Consider the following 12,714-nt stretch of genomic DNA (forward strand, 5'->3'; position numbering starts at 1 on the left):
TCTCCAGACCTTAGAAGAATCCCTAAGTTCCTCTGAAAATCCAGGTGATATCAGATCACTTCTTTTGCAGTAGCAAAATGCAATTCTGTTAAGATTTGTCTTGCCATGGCTTAAGTTTCTTCTAAGTGGAGGAAGGAAGCTGTAAAATTTCTCTTAGTTTTTGTCTCACTGGTTAGTCACAACATGCAGCTCAGTTACTGGTGTGAAGTTTCTAACAGAACAGAGCACAGCTCTATGCCCTGCAGAGTTCTCTGGTCCTGAGTCTGCAGGAGCTGGCAGCGATGCAGTCATGTAGGAGATCCCTGCTGACAGCTGTGCAGCACCTATGTTAGTCCCTTTCTCTGCCCTCAGCACATGTGTGTGCATGGCTGGACACCCACTCAGATCTAGAACACATGGAGGCAAGCCTGCAGGTACTATGACTTTCTGAGGAAGCAGCTCAAACAAAGAAGCCTCACTGTTCCCTCTGCCATACCGACCAATTGAACTAGTTTCGAATCACATTTGACTGAAGTCCTCCTGGAGATATTCCTGCCTTCTTTCCCTCTCTTTCTTTCCCACTCCTTTGGTGAGCTGAAGTCAGAGTCCCTGAAGCCTTGCTACCTCTGACAGCAAGAAGCTCAGAGTGCCACCTTCTGGTGTAGCCAACTAACTGCCACTATTGAGTCTGTCAAAAAAAAAAAAAAAAAAAAAAAAAAAAAAAAAAAAAAAACCTTTCCTAGCTGCCACTGCCTGGCCTGCAGAAATGGCCAGCACTCCAGAATTTCTGCCTGAAATTGTAACCATCTTGTGTTTCATTTGCTTCCTAAAATTTGGCATGCTCACTGGACAGGTATGGTGCTGTCATAAGACCTATGTGCCAAAGCCCAGGAAATAAACAGTACCAGGCAGACTGGGAAACTCCCCTTGCTCCGTTTACCTGAGAGTTGTCTTAGCTGGCTGAAGGACAGAACATGGTGGGTGTATCAATATGTGCCAAGCCATTTGAGACCATTCAATTAAATCTATCTTCTGTCATTGTAGCCTCTCTGGATGCCCTATTGCTGCTGCAGAAAAACTGGCAAAGGCCCAAGAGAAACATCAGAGCTGTGATGTGTCCAAATCCAACCAGGCCTCAGACCGAGTCCTCAGGTACTCAAGAGAATCTATCCTGACACAGAGCAGAGAGAGTGCTGTGTGCTCTCGGCACAGGGAAGACATGCCACATTAGAAACTGGGGCTTGTGCCCTCTATCATGAAAGATGGTGTAGAAATCTGGCAGTCAGTGTAACTCCCAGGTTTCTAATGGCTCAGTGTGAAATAAGAGAATTGGATATAGTTATGTGGTTTGTAGCCCTGACAATTCATAATTGTATGAATGCTAAATAAAATAGAAGTTTAAGAAATTAGTAATGTGAGTAGCCCAATATAATTCCATCCCAGTTTGGAGCCAAGTATGGCACCTGCTTATGAGTGGCACTGGTCCTTTTGAAAATGCAAGAATGATGAATGCACATTCCCTGAGCTTGGAAGTTTTCTGTATAACAAGTCATCAAAGCTGCCACCACCTCTTATCCTTACACACCCTGAGACGTGGGTGGAAGTGGGTGGCATCACTGCCATTTGACAGGCAAGACAGAGCACAAGGTCTCACCTGACATCACTTAGTAGTGCAAGTTAAAGAGGAAAAGTCCCGAGGAGCAAGACTGAACCCCCATTTTCCAGATGTGGGAAGATTATTGGTAGAGGGAGACATCTGCATTCCTCACAGACCTCACCCACATCATGAAATCTGTGACAGTCCGTGTACTTCCACTCTCTTACTCCGTCTCATGATTGAGTCACCCCATACAAATGCTATTGTCCACGTGTTCTCATTGGAATATACCCAGTTGAGTGGATGTCATACTACAGTCATTAAGTCTGTACTAGCTAAAAGGCACACAGGCTGTCTCTAATGAGAAATGAGTATTTTCCCACAGATACAGCATATGGCTTCTACTAAAGGTATTTCTTTGGGATAAGTTACTTAGAGAAAACCACTAGGCAAGAGATAGGAGCATCCTCTTGGTCCTCAACTAGTATTTCATGGGTCTTCTGCAATTAATTAAAATTCCTTTCTTTTTTGGAAAGAGAGTTAAAATGTTTATTAAAATTTAAACATAAAGAAGAAAATAGAAATAGCTATAATCCCTCTATTCCAAGATAATTCCTCTCTGACTTTTGATATTCTCTGCATTATGAGAACCTAGTCATGCCTCTTGTCTGCCTCTGCCTTCTGTTTACTATCATATTCGCTTTGCATATATGACTGAATACTAAATAAGTTATCTGACTACTTCCCCCACCTCCTAGCCCACTAATCATTGGAGGATCCTAGCAAACTCCCAAGATTGATTAAGGAAGCAGAGTCCTAAGCCAAAGGAAATGCGGGAAATTGTGAACAGAGCTTGTAGTCAAAAGAATTTACTCTTTTCCTTCTGCTGGTGGCTACTTTTGAAAGGTACACCGAGGACCAGGCACAGTCCTTTCATAATGGCTACTCTAAAAATGTGGGTGCAGATGAAAGCTAGGGTGTAAGTGCAAGTCTATCACCAAAGCAAGTGCTGAGCTTGGTGTCTCAAGAAACTCCTTAGCCCTTGAGACAAGTAAGACAGACAGGTAACTGAAAATAGCATCTCCTGATGTCCAGAAGTAAAGTATACCCTATTGTTTCTGTAGCTTTGTAACCTAGAGTACCTCCAGGCTGATGCAGGAAAAAGATGGAGCCAGTACCAAATATATAGGAGAGAAGGGACAGTAACTTCACACACTGACGCAGGCAATCCTCCTTATGTGCCTCTGAAGGTTATGTCAGTGGAGGAAGGGCAGGCCTCTAAATAGTAACAAGTCCCTTCAACTATTCACAAAAAAAGCCTAGGAACTCACCCACTCTAGCTTAGTCTCTCCTGTGAAGCACTTGGCCTCTAGCAGGATGCTGGTCTTCTTTCCCTGATTCCTACATGTTCTCCATTGGCTAAACTGGAATAATCGGTATGAACCCCTATAAGATAGTTGTCAGTCCAGCACCCCAGTTTTCTCCATGTCTCACTGGCTAAATAAAAAGGATTGAACTTAATATTAATATAATAATTTAATACACCTCAAATGTTGCCTCCTGCTACTAAGTGTAGAAGCTTGTAGTCATTTTACTCCACAGGTTCCCACATCCCGCCTGATTTATCAAGACAAAGCCTAGAGCTTCACACATCTATGAAACAATGCCCTGACTGATAAAACACTCTCAAACAACTATCAATTGGTTATACTGTTTTATCTCTTGAACAAGAAATAAAAAAGATAAACAGTTTGTAAACCCAAAACAAGTAAGCTGGTTTAATTCCATACTATGTCACCATCAAAGTAGCACAGATATTCCATTGTGTAATATATGCTAGCCAGTCATGCAGAGGCATGGCCCTGTAGCCTTAAACTTACCAGTAAGGAACAAAAGGTATGACGCTAGCATACATAATACCCTGGGTTCCATCTAGCATCAGAACAACAAAAACAAACAAAAATAAAATATTTAAGGAATTATCTCTGTACATGGATAAATCTTGTCAAAAGTTCCGATAGCAAAAAAAGAAAGAAAGAAAGAAAGAAAGAAAGAAAGAAAGAAAGAAAGAAAATAGTTCAGCAATATAACATTCATATTCTAATGGCACAATGCAAAAGCTGCTTTTGAAACGTCAAGCAATTCAAACAGCAAATGCCATGTGAAATCAAGGGCAAATTATATAGCTTTATACATACTAAAAAAAAATTATACCAAAATTTCAGGAGTTTTACATCTGAAAGAATTCTGGTTTATTATCTCTTTTAGCAGTTTTTATATTTTCTAAACATGTTTCCTGTGAACTGTGGGAGTCGAACTAGTGCATAGAGGCCGAGCCTCAGGGACACCACCCTGGTCCCAGAGAGAATTCCCTTTGCTCTCTGGCCTACCACAAACCCTTACCGGAGGTGGTCCCGCCAGCCTACCCAACAGCTGCCATTTTACACACCGGAAGTCCAAGACGTGATTCTCAGTGAATTGCGTGTGGAGGATTTTGAGCCGAAGACAGGTTGTGTCCAGCTGCGTACAGGCTGTGTTTCCGGTGGAACCGGCGATGTTTCCGGTAGTGCAGTTAGTACATCCGGCTAAGAAACGCGCTGTATTTCCAGCTAAGGGAGGCAGCGTTTCCGGTTAAGGACGTGAATATAGAGCCGAGGAACAAGCCGCATATCCAGTAGAGGACGTGCGGGCTGTGAGTTTCTTGTTGGATGCTGCGGCGGTGTTTCGGGATGACAAACCGGCAGTATTTCCCAGTGAGGTACAAGCAGGGTTTCCGGGTTTCAATCCCCTGGGCAAGAAAAGTTTCTTCTCATTCACGATTGGCCTTTGTAAATAGACCACGAGCCAACGCTGATGCATGGTTAACTATGTTTTGTTTTGTTTTGTTTTTTTCCTGCCCTAACACTCATTTTTCTTGAGGCGGTACTTTTTTTTTTTAATTTGACATAAATTGGAAATAGAATGATAAATAGCCCCTCCTGAAATTACGGACGCTTTTACATAGATATACTGTTTAAAAAATGGTAATGATATCGGGATAGCTACCTACAAGTACTTTTAACAATATTTTACCTTGGATAGAGTTAATACTTGAGATTTAGATGTTCAAACACCAATCCGTATTATACAGAACAAAACTTGAAGAGTATAAGGGGATCAGTGTTCAACTTCTTTTGTTTCTTAAGTGATTTTCACTTATAAAATAGATACAGGACAGAACATCAGTAAAAGAATAAGAATCAAAAACTCCTCCATTTAAATATTTTATCCCAACGTCTAAGATGAAAGACTACTAGATAAAGAATATTGAAGGAACATGAATATTTAACCATGGGTTTTCCTACAATTCTATTTTAATGCCCAACTAGGTAAATTCTGATCCAGTTTTGTCTCATTCTATGTCCTTATGTGTGTCTGTTTCTTCTTATTTTTAAGATTCCATGTATTTGGTGTGATCCCTTTACTCTTTGTAAACCCCACGAAGGGTCTTTTTCCTTTTGGGGGGAGGGGGTGGGGTGGGGAGGAGAACTAGGACTAAAGTCTAATCCTACAAAAGATTCTGAATCATTGATAGATGAAAGAAATCATATGCACTATGATAAATATAAATCATGTTGCACTGCTGCATGGACAGCCATGCGAAAGCAAGCTGATGTTTGTTGTCTGTTTATTTGCAGGCCAATGTGCTTTGTCAAACAGCTTGAGATTCCTCAGTATGGCTACAGAAACAATGTTCCCACAACCACACCGCGCTCCAACCTGGCCAAGGAGCTTGAGAAATATTCCAAAACTTCGTTTGAATACAACAGTTACGACAACCATACTTATGGCAAAAGAGCCATAGCTCCCAAGGTGCAAACCAGGGACATATCCCCCAAAGGATATGACGATGGTAGGAGGTGCACACTCTTATACATGAGAGACACGTTGCCATTGATGATGTTGTTGTTATGTGTATCCATGTCCTGCAGATCAGCCACTATTCGTGCTTACCCAATGGGTATCAGAGGCCCAGGAGGGGAAGGTGGAGGCACCTTGGGCAGGAGGGGCACTGTTATTGCAGTGACTCCAAGGCATTGGCCTCTGAATGTTTACAGAGTACAGTAGACAAGCCCCTGGGTTCTCTATCTTTTGGGGTGTGGCTAAGCTGGTAACCTTGTCTAATGAGCCTTTTAAAAGACAAATACCCAAAACAAGTTTTACTGGAAGAAAAATGAGAAGTTCCACATTGGCAATGTTCTTTAATGGTACATATCAGAAGCCTTTTGGGCCCTTGTTTGAGGTCTATACACAGGCTGCACCCTAGACCAATTAAGGTGGATCCCTAGAGATCCTCTGTGTACTAGTATGTCTTAAAAGCTACCCAGGACTCTTGATTCAGCCAGCCGTTTGAGCAAACCAGGCCTGCATTTCTTCTTTATCTGGATATCTGGAAGGCCAGCCTCAATGTGGGACATTTGGCCCTGAGCCTTGGGATCCCTGCCTTCCTAGAGCTGATGGTGCAAAACATTTACAAGTCATCTGATGATGTCAAGGTCTCATTTGATATTGTCCTATAGATGGAAAAAGAGGGGATTTTAAAGAGTTAAGGACCCTCTCTGAAAAAGATTCTTAAAATCACACACATATGGAAAGTATTTAAAAGAAAGATCTGGGGATTCCAAAACATTTTAACAATTCAACATAAGCTGCTTTATATCTTCCTAAGCTGTGTTTTTCTTATAGAGATAAGTAATTTGTTTTGTGAATGAAATTTAATATTTTGTTGACATTTCACATTTTGATTGTCTATGTGTTTCATCAGTTCCTTAATATTCAAACAAATAGATACACAGAGAACAAAAGTAAGACTACAGGTATCAGGGAACTAAGTGCTTTGGGTTTCGGTTTGGTAATAATTGCCTGCAAATGAAGGATCAAAAGGAAATTATCTTCACACAGATGTAAACTCAGTTGATAGACTTTCTAATCCACTGACAATGCATAGTGATTTGGTTAATGTCTTCATTAGATGTTCTTTTTCACATCCCTCTTCCAAGGCAGGTCCAGGACACTGTTCTGTCAAGCAACTTGATGAGGCTTTCTCTTTTTACCTTACTGACTCTGTCATGGGCACAAATGGAGAGTCATGGCCATGTCTTAGAGCCACATACTTTTTCCTGGACTCTTAGTGGGTCGGTTTGGCCTACATTAGATTTGCACTTCATGAGCTACAGGATCTGGAACCAAAGAATCTTCCAGTGCACTCACTTCCTTGAGAGTAGAGGAGGACTGAGAGTTCCTGCTCAAGGCTAATGTGATGCTCAGTGGTGATAGGTGCTCTGTGAGTGCTCTTTTCCCACCGTAAAGGCAGGACTGAGCACATACATATTGGTCCTGATTCTCTCAAGCTCAGACAGATAACTGCCTTGAAAACTTGTGTTGTGAACTTCCTGTAAGTCTACCAGGAAAGACAAGTGTATTGAGTATACTCAATTGAACCACAGTATTACATTCTCAGGAAATCAAGAAAAAGGGAATAGCCTTTTACAACTTTCTGAGGAAGCAAATCAAAGCTCTAGTTCTCTCCTGTTGTCTCTGCTGGCAGACAACTATTTCTCAAAAGGACCCACCCTGGACAAAAGTGCTGAATCGTAAGATTGTATAGGAGACCCTACCTAGAGAAGTCACCCCTGTGCCTGGGTACCAAAATCTCGATTCCAATGTAATTGACTATGGCAGCACCATCACCCCTCCATTTGCACCAGATTTCTTTCAGTCACAAAAAGAATGAACCTCCTTCTCTTATAGAAATGAGAGAATCTGGCCTGCATAGAATTTATAGTTCTTACAGAGTAATGTATCTAAGGCATAGGGCTTGGGTATCAGCTCACCTACCATGGCTCTTCTGCAGCCTTCCATTGATCATCTGCTTCTCCCAAACACCTCACCAGTGGTTGCTGTCTGTCAGTCTTTAGGCTGCTCAGTCTATCCTTCTTGCCAGAAGGGTTCAGATGTGAGATGAAACATACAAGTGTGTGACAGACACTTGTGCATAGGGAAGCTTGGGTCATGGTGTCTGAAGAACTGGTTAAGTCTCACCAAATGGGAAGGTTCCATGAGAACCAGACAGATAGGAATATAGGGGACACTATTCACTAAGGTGAATTTCTCTAAGGGTACTTTCAGAAGAGGGGCTAATACTCTTGTCCCTTAACTTCTTTGTTGTGTATTATAAGCAGGCAGAGATGAGGATTCAGGGAAGATTCATGAAAAAAACAGAAAAGGGAAAAGGAAACAGACATACTCAAAGGAACGTGAGAATTTCTCCCAAGTAGAGTAGGCTGCTAAGAAAGTTCTAATTGCAGGTTTTGTGTTGGTTTTGCCACTAGGTTTTCAGTCTTCAAAGGCATCCATGTTTAACCTTGAGGATCTGTGACAATTTTCTGTATTCTTCAGCCAGGGACAGAATGCAGTCTGAATGCGGCAATCAATGTGGTTGCCTGGCTATTAAGCACTGGTGGCCTCCGGGAAAGAAGCTTTCACATTCTCTTCCCGTCATCTGCTGGTACCTAAGATGTAGTTTCATCTGAAATAGACCTTTTTGCTAGGGAAGTGGAAAGTGTAATAAGCCATTATTATTATGATCAAACATGAGGGAAGACAGTCAGTCACAGGGCATCAAGGTAGTCACCCTCACGGTGCAATGCTTTTGACCTCAGCACCATGAATGAAAACCATGCTGTGGTGGCCTTAGTGACTCAGACCCACTGTTCTGTGGACCATCAGGCAGTGTTAGCAGGGTGAAAGACATCATTTACTTGAGCTAATTGAAGCACAGTCAGTGTAAATTTTATGTCACATAAAACAAAAATTACTATGTAGATAGTAAAAGGAGGATTATAGCTCTGAATAGGACCCTAGCTGTATGACTGATGGAAATGGAGAGGTGTGTGTGGAAGTTGCTGACAATTTAGTCACCTGCTGACCTTCTGCATTGTCCACTTGTCAGAATGCAGGCATCATCTCCATGGCTCAAGCTACTGGAAAAGTGCATGCTGCACCGTATTTACACTTAAAACTTCAAGATAATGCTAAGTGATCAAAGTAACATAAGAGGAATGCAATTGTTTGCAAGATTTATTTTAGTAAATTGTTGCCAACAGATGTAGTATTTTTGAGCAGATGAAATGCTGGGACAAAACAGGACATATTCTTCCTGGACTACAGCCCAGGTCCTTTCTGTGCCCTGAACCACCCTAGTGTCTGCATCTGTGTGATGGGTATATAATAGCATCCACAGGGAGGGAGGAAGCTAGAGATCTGGTATGCTTGGTCTGAGAAGCAATTGTCACAAGACAGGATGCTGCAGGACACAGCTAAAATCCCAGAGGTACCTGTCAGCTCTCTCCTAACTCAGTGCCAGTATACCTAAGGGACACTACAGGGCACATTATCCTCCTGCTCTAGTACATCTCTACATATTGAGACCCTGTCAAAAAGAAAGAAAAGAAAAGAAACCAAACAAACAAGTTTTTTTCCTAGACCACGAACTAGCCATCCCCATTGAAAAAGAAAAACAGAAAACCTTTTTGAAACAAGAAGTTAAATGCTGGTAAGACCAGTATTCTACTTGGTAGACAGGTGCAGAAGGCTCTTCAATTCTAGACCAGCCTGTAGTATATGGTAAGCTGTATCTCAAAGACCAACTTTATATGTGCTATTGAGTTTCTCAACCAATCTCATGCTCTTTATTTTATCAAAAAAATGTAATAATGCAGAGTCGTTAACTTGAGACCACATCCACAACATTTCAAAGCATTGAAGATGTGGCCCATGTGCAAGCCTCTGCCTGGTCTCTGTATTGTCCTCAGTCACTCAGGGGCTCACATGTGCAGTTCTATAATCATGCTAATGGAATTTACAAAAGAGGGAGAAGAGAGCAAGCAGGTGGCCACTGACCCCTCATCCTACCCAGTGCAGGAGTTGCTTGCCCCTGTGCTGCTCAGGTTAATCAGTTACCAACACTGCAGAGTTAACAGTGTGTCCAAGTGGCTGCTTATTCTTCATGAGCTGTGTTGAAACTGCCTGTGGTTCCTTAGAAGATATCTGAATGGGACAGTTGCTTGTGCAATTTGTTTCCTAGTTTGGTGGCTGAAATTAGAATGGAGTGGCCACTCTTGACCCAGAATCTGGTCATCATGGTCTTATCTGAAGTAACCTGAGTTTTATTAAAATGATTTTCCAATACCATACCTCCCCTAAGTCTTAAGCAGGCAACATTTAATCCAAACTCGTATTACTAGTGAGGGTCATTTCACTCTTTTGTATTTTAAGATAATTTTATAGTATGGATTGCAAAGCCTGTGTTAGTCATGAGAAAAGGTTTATGGTTCATTTTGTGTATTTCTTTCTCTTTGGAGGACAACTGAAAATGTCATACTCTATGTACTAAAGACCCTCAGGTCATGAATCAGGAGAGCAGTGGCCAGTTATAAGGCCCCTCCTCTCAGTGCCTCTGCTGCTTTCATAGTTCCTTTAGATAACTCCTCACTCTGAGGGGGCTGGGCAGGGTTGCTCAATGTGGAATATCTGGTCTTGGTGAAAATAGTCTGTGAGCTTACCTAGCTGTGCTTCTCTGTTAAAGAACCCATCCTAATAATTCAACCTTGAAGGAGAGGCAGTGAAGCAGCTCTGAAATTAACCCTTTCTCCCAAGTACATGCTGATTGTATATGCCTGTGCTGGCATGAATGAATGCTAATCGAGGTATCTGCAAGGAAAGACACCCTGCAGGCAAATGAAGAGCAGACCCAGGTGTCCTCTGGTGCCCCACAGTCACCAGGGACAGGTCCCTCTCCTTGGATCTAAGCCAAGCTCAGTCTTCCCTCTGACTCCAGAATCCTGTATAAGAATTATAGGAAGGAAGGGTTTAGCTCATAAGAGCTGGTTTGCATGCCCTGCCAGAAACTTACTTTACAAAACCTGCAGTCTTCATAGCCCTAGTGGTGGTTCTTGGGGATTCCGAGAATCTGGGTCAACGACACAGGGGACACTGAACCCCATTTGGTATCCACAACTATATGTGGCTAGAAAGTGGTTGACTTCTGGATGTCACAGTAGCCAAGTCCGGCCCTACTCAAGGGGTAGATGCTGCAGCAGATATGAGTAGTCTGTCAAAAACAAGGGTGATCCTCTCTCAAGGTCATCCCAATGATCTGTTCATTCAAACATGCACAGTGTAGAAGGGGGCAGAATCTGGGCTCTTCATGAATAACCTCCATTTCTGTGTGTATAAAGACGGGTGGGTCAGGACCAATTGTGTATCCAGCATCCTAGGTGCAGGACCTAACCACACTGTCCTCTCTCTCTGCAGCCAAGCGGTACTGCAAGAATGCCAGCCCCAGCAGCAGCACCACCAGCAGCTATGCACCCAGCAGCAGCAGCAACCTCAGCTGTGGTGGTGGCAGCAGCGCCAGTAGCACGTGTAGCAAGAGCAGCTTTGACTATACACACGACATGGAGGCCGCACACATGGCAGCCACAGCCATTCTCAACCTGTCCACACGTTGCCGTGAAATGCCACAGAACCTGTCCACCAAGCCCCAGGACCTGTGTACTGCCCGGGTATGCCCAGGGCCCCAGCCATGACCCATGAGCACTGGCTATGAGTTTGTTCACTACCAGCTCTACAGCTCTGTGCCTCAGAACAGTAGGCAGCTGCCTTGGTCCCCTCCAACCCTAAGTTGTGTCTAGGACATTAGCACAGCCATCACCCATGACCTTTATGATGTCTCAGTTGAATAGTATACAAAACCAAAAATTGGGTTACAACTTGACCTTTAAATAAGACAGTTTGGTGGCAGCATTGTTAGATAAATCTGAGGCTATTGCTTCACCTACCTAGGTCACACGGGTCAGGGAAGCAAAGAAATGACATCTGATTGCACTCTTGATAGTCGGTGGGCTCAGCCAAGACTGTTAGGTCAGAGGCACCCTTGGTGCTACAAGAGATGGCAACATTCAGGAAAGGTGTCTATTGTTTAAGTTTTCATGTGTTAAAGAAATTATATTTAGCATAAAAATTACCTTTTATTATTTTTTTTTATTTTGAGATTATATTATACCTAGACCCATTTCCCATTTTAAGCTATTACTTGCATGTATGTATGAATGTGGAGAGAAGCAGGCACTCCATAGTTCATGTATAACCAACAGAGGCTCTATCCTTTCTCCATATGGGCACTCTGTCCACTGCAGTGCTGCTGGCACCGAGAGCAGAAGAGGAAGCCATTGGGGTGGGCAGGGAAGAGAGTGAGCAGGCTCTCCAGGACTCGTGGCAGGAAGTAGTGTGGCAGGAAGTGCAGCCTGTGCACTGACCACCAGCCCTCTGTATCTGAAGGTTCTGGGTGCTGTGAGTCATTGTCATAAATCATTGCGATTTATGTGAATGGAGGAAGACCAGTCACCTTACGCTTTCATCCCTTTGATGGTTTTACTCCCCAGTGGTGGGAAAGTGTCAGGGAACATGCATTCTTCATGGACATCTGGGCTACTGTAAGCTAGTGCAGAGGCCATTTCTCTGTAAGCATAAAGATAGAAATTCCACCAGGGTTGTTCAGTTTTTCCTTTTTATGAATAATACCAAGATTAGGATAATGGCTCCGATATGATGTAGTCTAGATTAGTATTAAAGCTTGGAATCTGGGCTTTGCTGACAGTTCTGTCACAACAGCACTGAAAAATAGTAAAGAGTGAAGCTTCAAGAAAGGACCTTGTCCCTGTGCCCTCTACCTTCCTAACATAGGGGCAGGTGGCTAGACATCAAGACCATAGGGTTGCTCAAGTTAGAGGTCACATTTTTCCTTGAGAATGGAAACTCTCCTGAGAAAATGGAGGTTTGACATTGCTTGTTCCCTGCCATCTAAATGCATTCACCTTTTTGTCAACAAGGAAGACTGACAAGCTTGGCCTATTTCAAGGCGTGTGTGTGTGTGTGTGTGTGTGTGTGTGTGTGTGTGTGTGTGTGAGAGAGAGAGAGAGAGAGAGAGAGAGAGAGAGAGAGAGAGAGAGAGAGAGAGAGAGATGTCTTATTTTATGTTATTGGACTCAGTAGCAGATATGTAGATATCCAGATCAGCTCAGTGCAGAATCCCCATA

At 42.9% G+C, this 12,714-nt stretch overlaps 1 protein-coding gene across 9 annotated transcripts in view; it reads left to right on the top strand.

Annotated features, from left to right (window-relative positions):
* MYT1L (myelin transcription factor 1 like) overlaps positions 1-12,714 on the top strand; it is a gene marked incomplete at both ends in the record, with an annotated part of 130,621 nt that overhangs the window by 50,575 nt on the left and 67,332 nt on the right. For all 9 annotated transcript variants that reach the window (XM_080922390.1, XM_080922391.1, XM_080922385.1 and 6 more), the window contains 3 exons: positions 1,024-1,131; positions 5,254-5,468; positions 10,931-11,181. In XM_080922390.1, coding sequence (XP_080778516.1) covers positions 1,024-1,131; positions 5,254-5,468; positions 10,931-11,181 — 574 coding nt within the window. The remainder of the gene's footprint in view (positions 1-1,023; positions 1,132-5,253; positions 5,469-10,930; positions 11,182-12,714) is intronic.

Source organism: Micromys minutus (assembly GCF_963924665.1).
Source record: "Micromys minutus genome assembly, chromosome: 1".
Classification (NCBI taxonomy): Eukaryota; Metazoa; Chordata; class Mammalia; order Rodentia; family Muridae; genus Micromys; species Micromys minutus.